General features: G+C 42.3%; 1 protein-coding gene across 1 annotated transcript in view; it reads right to left on the reverse strand.

Annotated features, from left to right (window-relative positions):
* The window catches only part of LIN9 (lin-9 DREAM MuvB core complex component), a 36,651-nt gene that overhangs the window by 7,828 nt on the left and 16,627 nt on the right, over positions 1-12,196 (reverse strand). The window contains exons 5-11 of the mRNA XM_015428973.1: positions 9,240-9,373; positions 7,819-7,944; positions 6,158-6,315; positions 4,778-4,911; positions 3,330-3,449; positions 3,051-3,152; positions 1,334-1,414 (exon numbers count right to left, since the gene is read on the reverse strand). Coding sequence (XP_015284459.1) covers positions 1,334-1,414; positions 3,051-3,152; positions 3,330-3,449; positions 4,778-4,911; positions 6,158-6,315; positions 7,819-7,944; positions 9,240-9,373 — 855 coding nt within the window. The remainder of the gene's footprint in view (positions 1-1,333; positions 1,415-3,050; positions 3,153-3,329; positions 3,450-4,777; positions 4,912-6,157; positions 6,316-7,818; positions 7,945-9,239; positions 9,374-12,196) is intronic.

Below are 12,196 nucleotides of genomic sequence, written 5' to 3' on the forward strand. Positions count from 1 at the left end.
AGCCACAGTCCCCTTGCCCCCCCCCCCGCTCACCCGGGAACGAGTCCTAGGGCCTGTCACATTCCTGTCCGCGATGGGCCTTTCTCCTAGTTAAAGATATTTGCAAATTTTCCCTGTATATCACATGCTTAAGATTAGAGAATAGACAGGCCAGGTTTCTACAGAAAGCGTGGTCATCATATTATGGGACATGAGAGTGCTGAAAGGGGAGAACACACTAGGTTTTAAGCACACTCTTTTCTATACAACTCACATTGGGCCTCTCAGTTTTACAGTTTGGTTATGAGGCTAAAATAGGATAACCTCCCATGTATGCTATACAGACCTGGATACAATAGCAGGCAGTATGATTGTGTCTAAATAACCATTTACGAGAAATGCCAGCAAAATCAATTCTGATTGGTATCACACACTTTTCAGTGCTAATGCAAAATACAGAGACCAGCTCAACCACACTGTGAACACAGGACAGTGGTGGTCCTTCCCAAGACCATGCTGCTTATTTTTGTTGCGAGAAATCTCACAACATTGATTTGGACCATGGTAATTCTAAATCACTGGTCAGTTTCCTAGGAGCGGTGGCACAGGGGATTTCCCCCTGCTTAACTATAATATCTGAACTGCCAAGCTTTGTCAGTTCTAGCCCCGTGCTGGTGTGAGCAGCCAAGCCTTGTCCTAGCTCATCGTCTACCCAGCGATTCGAAAGCTTCGGCAAGTAGATAAATTGGGGACCACCCGTAAGGGGGTGGGCACACCACTCCCTTTGGGAAGGTGTTAGCTGCCGAGTGTGACTTCTGAGGCGCGGCAAGATCGAAAGATGAAAGAGCTGTTTCGGCTTCCCTGCAGTGGAGCGAGTCGGCCAGGCAGTGGCAGTGTGGCAGCACGACATCAAGAAGCCCTGACGTCATCAGCCAGCCGACAAGAATACATGCCGTCGGAACACGACTGATCCAGTCCGCAGATGAAGCCCCGGCTAGCTGCAATGTGTGTGTAATTAAAAATGCTGTATGTTGTCTTCCCTATCCCCCACGAATATTGTTAGACCAATTGTCAAAGAGTAACTGTACATCACTCTGAGCCCGCAGGTGTGTGGGAAAGAGCAATCAATAAATCGAAAGTATTATTATTATTATTATTTTTTTTTTTTAAGCTGCCTCTTGAAGTATTCCTGTAAAACTGCACATTAGAAGATGAGGTACTGCAGCATATTTCAAGGGAACACCACTTTTACATGCTGTAGATTAATCTTTGTACGAAAAGAAGCATACACCTACACAATTGATAAAACTCTATGTACTCTGTATGAGCAACTGAAGCATGTGTATGTACTTGCCAGTTTTTCTGCTTCTGTGTTCATTTCCCTGAGCTGCTTGATGTGTTCCTTCTTAATCATAAGGATTTTTGATAATCTGGTCTGCAGGGGAGGGGAAAAAAGAAAATAACCATTTTAATGTGTCTTCACTCTTCAGTGTACTACAGAAGTGGAAATCTATCAGGCTAATATTTTACTTAATAATTGGCTGCACAAAGACTGTAACAGGTTCTGTTTTTTTCAGTCAATGCTTTCAAAATAAATACCAGTGTACAAATTTTGACAAAGAAAGGCTGAAGAAGTGGGTACATGGGATTATCTTGGTATTATCATTCTTTCCCCCACAGTGCTTTCAGCCTGCTTGGTCATGCATTTAAGTCTCAGATCCTGCTGGATTTGAACAGTGGTCCATCTAGTTCAGCATCCCATCTCATACAGCAACCAACCAGTTGCCCTCAAGGGCCAAGGCCTTCCCTGATGCTGCCTCCTGGCACTGGGTTTCAGAGGTTTGCTGCCTCTATATATGGAGGTGCCCTTTACTCATCACAGCTAGTAGCCATGGATGGTGAGTAAAACATTTGAGCTGGAGTGTCCATGTCATTGGCCTGATCCTCAGAAGTCCCACACATGTGATTTCTCTCCCTCAAGCAAAAGTACACCAGTAGGACCTTCTTAGAAGTGAACGTTAGCAGAAACACCCCAGCTCGCACATCACTTCTCTCAACCTTTGTATGAGCCCAGGCTAGCATAAGTACCTTTTGTGGGCCTAAGAGATCTCTGCATCCCAGACATTATAATTAGTAATCAAAATTCACTACAGGATCTGGTTTTATTCTGAGCACTCATACAGATAGTCTTCTCAGGAACATCGATTAATTGTGCTTGATTGCCATCTAGACTACTATAGGTTAAGATTCTGTAATTTATAATTCTGTATAAATTTAAATAAATAAATAAAATAATTATGTTTTAATTGTCAAATTAGAGAGAAGAAGAAGAAGAAGAAAAAGAAGAAGAAGAAGACAGAAAGACAGATCGATAGAGTGACTAGGCCAATGGGGCCTTGTTCTGTGGTGATGCTAGGACTCCCTATACAAACATAATTTTAAAAGCAAAAACATGAGAAACCTGAAACCTGACAAAAAAGTGGAAGCTTAATGTTATCACAAATGTATGCTTCAGGTACTGCAAAAATGTATATTCTAATAATCACACTTATCATGGGAATTTGAGATACTTAATGCTAAAAGGGCAGAAAGGATCCTATACTTTTGCTCTCTGGGTTCTGTGGAAATGGTCCTCCACTGCAGGGCATGTTTATCTTGCACCAGGAAATTTAAGCATCCTTGAAAAAATTGGTCTAGTGCAAGCTGAAGTGCCTAGCAACACAGCAGATTTCAGCAGTTTTCATTTCAAATATGTTATTCTTGCACAAGTAAAATTTAACGAGATATTAAAATGAAGTGCTCTAATTATAATGTAATATTTATTATTTCAAAGAAAACTGATGTGCAATCCTATCCATATATACCCAGAAATAAGTTCCCCTGTTTAGCAGGGCTTACTTCCAGGACTGCATCCTTAGTGGGAAGAGGTTGGTAAAGATGAGAGAGCATCACTAGGAGGAAACCGAGTCAAAGTGCTGCATATCATTTCTGATGTTTGAAAATTGATTTATCTATTGATGAAGTTCAAAACCAATATAGTTAAAACTGATACAAAAGCAGTTGACACTCACCACTTGGATAAGGAATTCAACTGGAAAACCACCTAATGTCTCGCTATCTGAGCCTGAAATTTTGTTTTTCCAAGAAGACTGTCCTAATAAAGGGTCACTTTCCTATACAAGAAAGAAAGTTGCATTTAACAACTTATTCCTAAAAAAGATTTGATAAAGCTTTAAACTTGAGTTAACCACATTTCAGAAATTCATCAAATCGATATTTTCATTTTCTTCAGTCTGGAAAATTCTGGAAAATGACTACAAGAGACCAAATTTCCACTTTGTGTTACTTACTGTAATTGGTGACTGAAGGGAAGGTGTATAATGTAACCGAGGAGGAGTCATAAAGAATCTAGAAGGCCGCTGTTTTTGTCCAAAGGCAGCAATTGGCATGGTTTCATGAGGTTCATTACTCTTATATCACAAAGGAAAACAAGTTTCAGGATTATTTTAAGCACTAGAATTTTATTTTTACTTTTAATTGATGTCCCACCAAAAATATCCACTAATTTACACCATGAAGTGAGACTTCGCCACTTCCCCACTGCTCAAAATGTCCCCTCCCCCAGATGCTATTCCCCCCAACACGTTGGGGGCATGAGATTCCCCTTGGAACAAGATGAGGGGGGAATCAGCACCCCCCATATACAAAAACATGTAGAAATGATTGGTGGGATTCAACCCTAACTCTGGATTTCAGACAAAATATACAAAAGAAGTTATTTTGAGAAGATGTGTTAAATCTTATTAAGCTTATATTGTACTATGAACACTGTTTTAACATCCAATAAGAACCCCTCCCCAACAAAATAGAAGGTACAGTGTATTTTTTTCTTTCTGCTTGGAATCAGACTAAGGCTGCAATTCTATGTACACTTATTTCAGCATGAGCTCCACTGAATTCAGTGGGACTAATGTCTAAACAGACATGCCTAAAAATGAGAAGGATGTACTTATAGTTCCAGAGTGTCTAAAATAAAGGGAAACTCACTGATCTTCTAACAAAAGGATTAACATGTGTTCCTTTATTAGTCTCACTCACTGCATGATATGAAATATGGTGCTGATACACAAATCTTACCATTTTTGGCCTTCATTGTGGATGCAGAGTTTTTAAAAAATAAACATTATATATACTAAAGCCTTACATGTGGTGAGAGATCTGGAGGCAGTATACGTGTTACGTGGCTATGCTGGGATTTGAACTTCTCTAGTCAAACTTAACACCATTCAGTAGCTTTGAATAAGTATTTATTCTTATTAGCTCCAATCTCTTCTCTTCTTCTTCATTGTGGATGCAGAGTTTTTTAAAAATAAACATTATATATACTAAAGCCTTACATGTGGTGAGAGATTTGGAGGCAGTATACCTGTTACGTGGCTATGCTGGGATTTGAACGTCTCTAGTCAAACAACACTATTCAGTAGCTTTGAATAAGTATGTATTCTTATTAACAGACAATCAAGTAAATGCAATGAGGATTGGACAACTGCATGAGAGTGAAATTTTGACCACTAACTAAACAAGCAATTCTTAGTAAAGTTATTCAGAGTCTTTACAAGATATTCCTATTTTCCATATGTATGACTTGCATATGGAAAGATTCTCTGTGTCTTATAAATGGTACCATCTGTATTTTGTTCCTGAACTAGTGTGTACCTAACATTTAAAAAATGTAGAATGTATTATTTCCAGAGAAAAACAGTTGTGTGCTCCACCACTTTCTATAGATAATACTTACAAGGACTTCATAATCTGGGATTGTGTGCGTTCCAAGCCCTGACCTCTCAAAAGTTACTCTGTAAGTAGCATTAAGAGTGTCAACAGCATCTATTTGTCCAGTGAAGAGTCCATCATGGGCACCACGTAACCTTGCTAAAATCAATAATAAATATCACAATCTTAATTTTAGGAAAACAGATCTGGATGTCTTTGAGGGCTGGCTTTACATAGCTATCACATACATTGAGGTGATGTATACGGTGTACAAAAGAAATCAACATTCAACATCAAACTTTCAAATTGAAGACAAATCCTTGACTGGTGCAACTATGAGAATTAAACAATTCTGAATATTATATATTTTTTTCTTTTGCATAATTTATAGTACAATCCTAAACAGAGTTACAGCCTTCTAAACCCATTGACTTCAATGAATTTAGAAGGGTGCACCTCTTCTTAGGGGTTGAATTGTTAGTCTGCTGCTCTGAATCACAGAGAAGTGGCAAGTGCATATGTGCCTCTTTCTCTTTTCCAGGAAAGAGAACAACAACAAAAAAGGTTCTCTGGTAGCTTTAAAGAAAGGATAAGAAAATTTACAGCAGCACTGGGGGATGGGTAGAGCTACTTTTAAATACTTGGAGAAGGATTGGTCATTCCTGAGTGACCTTCTGCTCACTCCTGCCATCTTGCTCTATGGACAAACCACTACCAGCTATATTAAAACTATTCTTGCCTTTAAAGCCCTATATGGTCAGGGACCTACTTACCTAAGGGACCGCCTTTCCCCACATATTCCCCAGAGAGCACTAAGATCGGGGTCCCAACATCATTTGGCCCTTCTGGGTCCTAAAGAAGCCAGGCTAGCTGTAACGAGGGCCAGGGCCTTTTCTGTGGCGGCCCCGTACTGGTGGAATGAGCTCCCAGAGGACATCAGGGCCCTACGGGACCTTTTACAGTTCTGCAGGGCCTGTAAAACAGAGCTCTTCCACCAGGCTTTCGATTAGGGTGCCGCCGCTGATGCCATGGCCCTGGCCCCAATACCAATACTAATACCAACATCAGTGTTAAATCAACATCTAATAGCCTGGCAAGGACCTGGGCAATGGTGGTTGTTGCCATCTGGATGCCGGAAGAACGTTGCCATCATTTATTACCTGTACTACTAGCACTTTGAAATTATGATGGTTTAACTATTTTATCTTTTAAAATACTGTGTGTTTTATTGTACTACAAATATGTTGTAAGCCACCCTGAGCCCGCCTCGGCGGGAAGGGCGGGATAAAAAAAATCAAAGGAAATAAATAAATACATATACTACTTTAGTTATCTTCAAGTTAAGAACGTCAGAACTCAAGACCAACCAAAAATACTTAATTCCATTTACAGAGGAAAAAGGTACCTGTGACTTTTGTTCCTATAACTAGTGGCAGTGGGATTTCGTCAGGAAGATCTTTAAATTGGGATATGTCTGCTACCTTCCGTTGCTGCAGAAGTCTAATTTTCTGTCGTTTCTGTTTTAATGCAGATCTTTCCTCTTCAAAGAATGCAGAAGAACATCTGCAAATAAGCAAGCAGAATTTTTTCATTTGCATTTGTTATCATGTATCTAATTCTGAACCTGCCCAATGTACGAATAGACAAACCTAAAGAATGGGGTCAGGTACACAGAAAAAAACATTTGTCTACAAACCCACAGGAACCCCCAGGTTAGCAGAAACGTTTGAAGGAAAAGACCAAGATCTCTCAGTGCTATGTTGTGAGATACTGGCCAGTGTTTTGAGAGGGGAGGCGCACTCCCCTGTGAGTCTTGTGGATCTGCTGCTTGTTTATTCATATATCCCATAGTTTGTTCCCCCCAAATAAGACAGAGAACCTTAATACCATTTTTACATTTTAAAAAATTCAGTCAACTCATAACAGACTCCTGCATCACTTCATAAAATTGAAGTGTTTATGATCTGAAAACAAGTGCTTGTCTTTCCCTGTGTCTGAATGCTGACATAGAGAAAAGATGTTTGTCAGTATTTATATCCCACTTTCCATCAAAATTGTGAATAATTTTGAGAATCAAGAGTAAAAATATTCAATAAAAAGTAGATCCAGGTACCATTGCCTGGTTACTTCCAACCCTCCCAGTTTACAAATGCCAGTAGTGGAGAGTATAGCAGAACACATCCTGATAACAATATAAGGGATGGAACATATCTGTCCAGTTCTTTAGCACCTGCACTGGCTAGTTGTTAGCTTCTGTATCCAGTCCAAAACTGTTAATGCTTACCTACCCTCAATAGCTTGGGTTCTACATAGCTCATGAATCTCCTAGTGGCTCATGCATGCTTTAAAGGACAGCAGAAGGTGCTCTACTTAGTAACTTCTTAGATGTGAAACTGGCCACAGAACCCAGCAAGCATTTCTTTCTATTAACATTAACTATCTACAGGGCCCTGCATAAGCTCATGCCTATAAAACTGTAGACAAGTTTTTATTTGTCTGGTTTTGTTGTTGTTGTGGCATGATGTGGTCCATTGGATCACGAAGAGTCGGACTTGACTGTGTGACTGAACAACAACAACAAACCCAACCACTGTGGGCACCTTTCTGCCGCTGCAAAATGCTGTCAGTGGCATTCTGTGGCACCAACTGAGTAGGATGACCTATTGAGGGGTGGATGGTCCTGCTTTTTTGGGCAGGACACTTGCAGTAGAATGCTCTTTCAATCCTACTATTCTTAGATCTCAGTCTGGGCAGACTAAAGGTTTTATAACCCACAGTGCTAATCTGACAGCATATTCACAGTGCAGCTACCCTAAAAGAATCATTTGGACCATAGAAGGGATATAGGGACTTGCTTATAGTTAGTTGGTGAAAAACAGCTGCACAGTTTCGTTCTCAATTATAATGATATGCTGCATCCTGTGTTCTATAAACTAACCACAAGCTTTGATGAATGAAGCATTCACAAGAAAGCTTCATATAAAAGCTATCATTAACCACACACAAAAACCACTGCCTAAAAGTGCTTCACATGTCCAAAGATACTCTAATCTTTTTTTTTTTTACCTTCGTGGTTTCCCCATTAATCGTCTGATTTTTCCCCATTCTACTCTTGTTAATTTTCTAGTTTTCAGATTGGGAAACGATTCTTTCAGGCAAACACAGAAATCATTATCACCTTCAAACAGTGGCCTGTTAAAAAACAATTGTCATTCTGCTGTTATACATTCAAGTGCTTTCAGAAAATAAGAAGAAAATTTCATTTCCACATACACACTATAATTTGCTTTAGAATGAGAGATTTTTTTAAAAAATTACAGTTATTACACAGATTCATGGTCCAAAACCAACTACCCTTTCTTTATTATAACTAGAATAATAAAAAAGATACTTTGAAGTTGAAACAGTTTAGAAATTAGCAGCATATTACACTTCTAAAAGCAATATATTCCTACCGACTATGGGTAGTATGTGTACGTTCAAGCTACAATTCAATGCTAATGACACAATCCTATGCAACATTACTCGAGTCTAAACCACATGGACTTAGACTGCAGTAACTCTGCATAGGACTGCATTGTGACTTCAATAAAACCAGTTATAAGAACCATCATATTAATTATTAGAGATTATTCTCAGGCATACAACAATTGTCTCAGAAATGGAACCTGAAGCAAATGTGAAACAATTTCATCTTGCAATATGCTACAATTTATAGCTAAAACCAGGCCCAAAAGATTGTTTAGTGAATATATATTCAATGAACTGGAACAGAAACAGCAATTACTTGTCAGCTAGCTGCCATAGGAGACTGGGAGGCAGTTGGTTCCCCCCCCCCTCCCCTGGCATCTGCGCATGCCCTATCTTCCCTGTGTATGATCTTGTCTCATGCATTCCTGTCTGTAAACGCTAGGCAACGCTTATCTGCAAGGTTAACAGGTGTGTGGGGGAGCTGCTTTGCCAAATGTATAATGAACTGCACCGTGTGAAGCTGTAATTTTTTAGGTTTTAAGGAACGTTGCTTCTCAGGCTTTTGAGCTCGTAACCTGGAGTCTGCCCGCTCGGCGGGAATGGAGATTATTGGTTATTACCCTGTTTGAATGTCTTACATTATTCCTTGCCTACCCTGGCCCAGGCATTCTGGACAGTGAACTTGTTCCTGCTCTATCATAGCTTTAATAAAATACTACTTTGCCTAAACGTGTATTGGATTAATAGCTGTGGGGGACCGGACATTACTTTCTCATCCCAATTAAAATCTGTAACAGTGTGAACTATTTATAAAGATGAATGAACTACCTGTCAAATAAATAGCTGAAAAAAACATTAGATATTGATAAAACTGTTTTGCCCCATTTTCTTAGAAAAAATAACTTTCACTGTATAGACTATATCCATATAGTTACTGTATGAAAATGCACAAAGCTTAATTCCAACAAGCAGCTTTAAATTGTAAAATAAATGAAAGGCCTTATAATCATACATACTTATCTATATTTGAGTAGAACCATTCATATATACACCATTTGTGAGCTTTTGGAAGTTTGAGTAAATTACGCAGCCGCAAACCAATCTTCTGTGATGCTTTTTTGTCTGCGGTTGGCATTGTTGCAGTGAACTTCTAAACAATAAAAGAAAACAGAGGTTACTAACAGATGAACAATTCAAATGAAATCTTGCTACTTTATAAACTATGGTTTGAATCTCACCTAGAATTTCTACAGGTGCAAGGGCAAGCTGAATTCCTGCCAATTCCCTCCTTCTTTGACCCCCCTCCCCGGCTATTCCTGGGAGTCCCCTGTTGTCAGAAGCACATGGGGGGGGGCTTTATGGCTGCTGTAGGAAGGGGGAAAACCAATAAAAACTGGACACGGACCCTGCTCATGGAAATTCTAGGTGGGATCCAAGGCTTTTCTTTAAAAAAATAAATATTCTTTATTAGAGAAGATAAAAAAGCTTTAAAAATCAGATCTGACGAATTGATTTAGAAATATGGAATGAGCTTCAGTTTTTAAAAAGCAGCTTTGTTTAAAATACATCTTAATTTAATGCAAAAATACTAAAGGAAAACCTACAAATGACATCTTAGCATATAATCTATCTTCAATCAAACATATAACTAGGCCGTGACCTGGATTGCCCAGCAAGCCCGAGCTTGTCAGATTTTGGAAGCTAAGCAGGGCCGACCCCGGTAAGTTCCTGGATGGGAGACCTCCAAAGAATACCATGTCGGCATGTTCATAAGGAATGCCTAAGCAAGACTGCAGCCTGTTAGACAGATCATGGTGATCTGAATGACAGTCAGAGGTCACATGACTGGACATGTTGCATCAGCCTGCAGGAGGTGCTTCAGTGACTCAGCATCTCTGTGCTAATTGGATATCCATGTGTATATAAGTCTGTAATATATATGCTACTGTATGCCAGTATGGTATCAGGTTGCTTGGCGAAGCACTTTGTCAGTGGAATCTGTGAATGCTTTGCCGGAAGGACTGTGTATATATTGTAAATAAATGTGTAAATAGCACTAACTTAAGCTCGTGTGTGCAAGTTCTATTTCACTCTGCAACGCTCACTGGAACAACAGGAGATATATCACCAGCCATCACTGCCCACAATACCGTCAGGGTTATGGGCCCAGAGGCAGGCTATCAAGTCACATCTCTGAACGTCCTCCATGCCCCAGTAGGGGTCATCAGAGGTTGCCATGACTTCCAGGCATGGGCACACAAACACAAAAATACCAAAACAAAAACTTAACCAGTATAACTACCCCATAAGCACATCACTCACTGGATGGAAAAAACCAGGTTTCTTACCTGTAACTGATGATCTTCGAGTGGTCATCTGTGCATTCACACCTCTGGGTTATAGTGCGCCTGCGCTGACTTCAATTGGTTCCTCTAGAAAGTGAAGGGGATTTTCGCGCCCACTCCCCCATCTAGCTGAGGTAAAGGCTACTAGGAAGGCAGTCTTCCACGAGAGAAGCTGCAGACTAGACGTGGCCATGGGCTCAAACGATTTGCCTGTTAATCTGGACAGTACTAGAGGTAAATCCCAGGAGGAAGTTGGCCCATGAGCCGGAGGAAACAGGCAAGTGAGGCCCTTCAAAAACTGCCTCATTTGCGAGTGAGAAAAAATGGAATAGCCGTCCACCGCAGCCGACGTGACTCCTAAATTTTGTGACGTCTTTATGCTTTTGTCTACATCTTGCAGGACCGTATCAGTCGTGACACTGAAAAGGGCCTCATCTTCGAATGGAAGGTCCTCAATGAGCGCCCTGGTGTCCTGCGGTAGGGCAGTAGAACGCAACCAGGCGTGACATCAGAGGGTAACAGCTGAAGTCAGTGTTTTGGCGTCCGCATCCAATGTGTGCTTAGCTGCACCTCCCAGCTCAGCTCAGCCCAGCCCAGCTGTGCCCCACCAGCCCCCAGCCGAGCCAGGGAGCAGGAAGCACGGAGGCGCTGGCTGGCGGGCCGTCCTCCTTCCCTCCCCCCCAGCTCAGCTCAACAGCGCCGCTGTGAGGCACCTGACTGCTTCTAAGGCCCCTCGAAAGCGCTGAAGCAGTAGCAGCCATGCCACACCAGCTCCCTGCCTCTCTCGGCAAACTCTTCTAGCGTGATTAAAGAAGAAGGAAGAAAGGCGCCTCAGGAAGAGACCGAGCCCACGAAGGCATATTGACGCGGGCTAGCACGCGAACGAATGCACAGAAAAACAGCCCGTGTTTGCATTCAGTCACACCCCATAAACACAGGCAAGAACTTTTGCAAACTTCAAAAGGCGCGGCGCGGGGGGGAGGCCCTCCAACAAGACCGAGCCGCCTGGCTGGCAGGCCCCGGTTTAAGCGCGGCTCTTCTCCCCCCTCCCGCGCCCCCCCCCCGCACCATTTCAAGGCTGCTCCTCACTTAGTAGGACGGGCCCTTGCCGCCCGCCGTCCAAGGCGCCCCCTTGACCAAGGGCTGGCTGCGGGGGGGATGGATTGTTGAAGCGTCCTTCCTTAGTGGAGCCCCAAGGACTTAGTGGGCGATACCAGAAAGCGGGCCCCGAGTCTGCCATGTCCTTGGCCGGCCAACCCCCTCTCTCTCCCGGCCCGGCCGCCCTGCCGTATCCCCTGCAAGCCGACCTGAGTCTCCCGGAGAGGAGCGGGCTCTACACAAGGGACAGGTGGGGATAAAAACAGGAGACGCCACCGCCAAAGGCGTCAAAGACACCCAACACAGAAACGCGGGTGAGAAAGGCCCGGGCCGGGAGGCCGGAGAAGCCGGGCTGCGCGGACAGGCCTCTGGTTCCCCCCAGGGGCTGTTTCCCTGCCGGTCTTCTTCAGCCGCAGCAGGAGGGACGGGAAGAAGAAGGTCTTTCTGTGCGCAACAGAGGGAGGGAGGGGGGGTCCCTTTTGCGGTAAACGTGTTCCCCCTCGCCACCGCCGCCGGATCGCCAGGGCCCC

Source organism: Gekko japonicus, unplaced genomic scaffold (assembly GCF_001447785.1).
Source record: "Gekko japonicus isolate JY-2015 unplaced genomic scaffold, Gekko_japonicus_V1.1 scaffold1056, whole genome shotgun sequence".
Lineage (NCBI taxonomy): Eukaryota > Metazoa > Chordata > Lepidosauria > Squamata > Gekkonidae > Gekko > Gekko japonicus.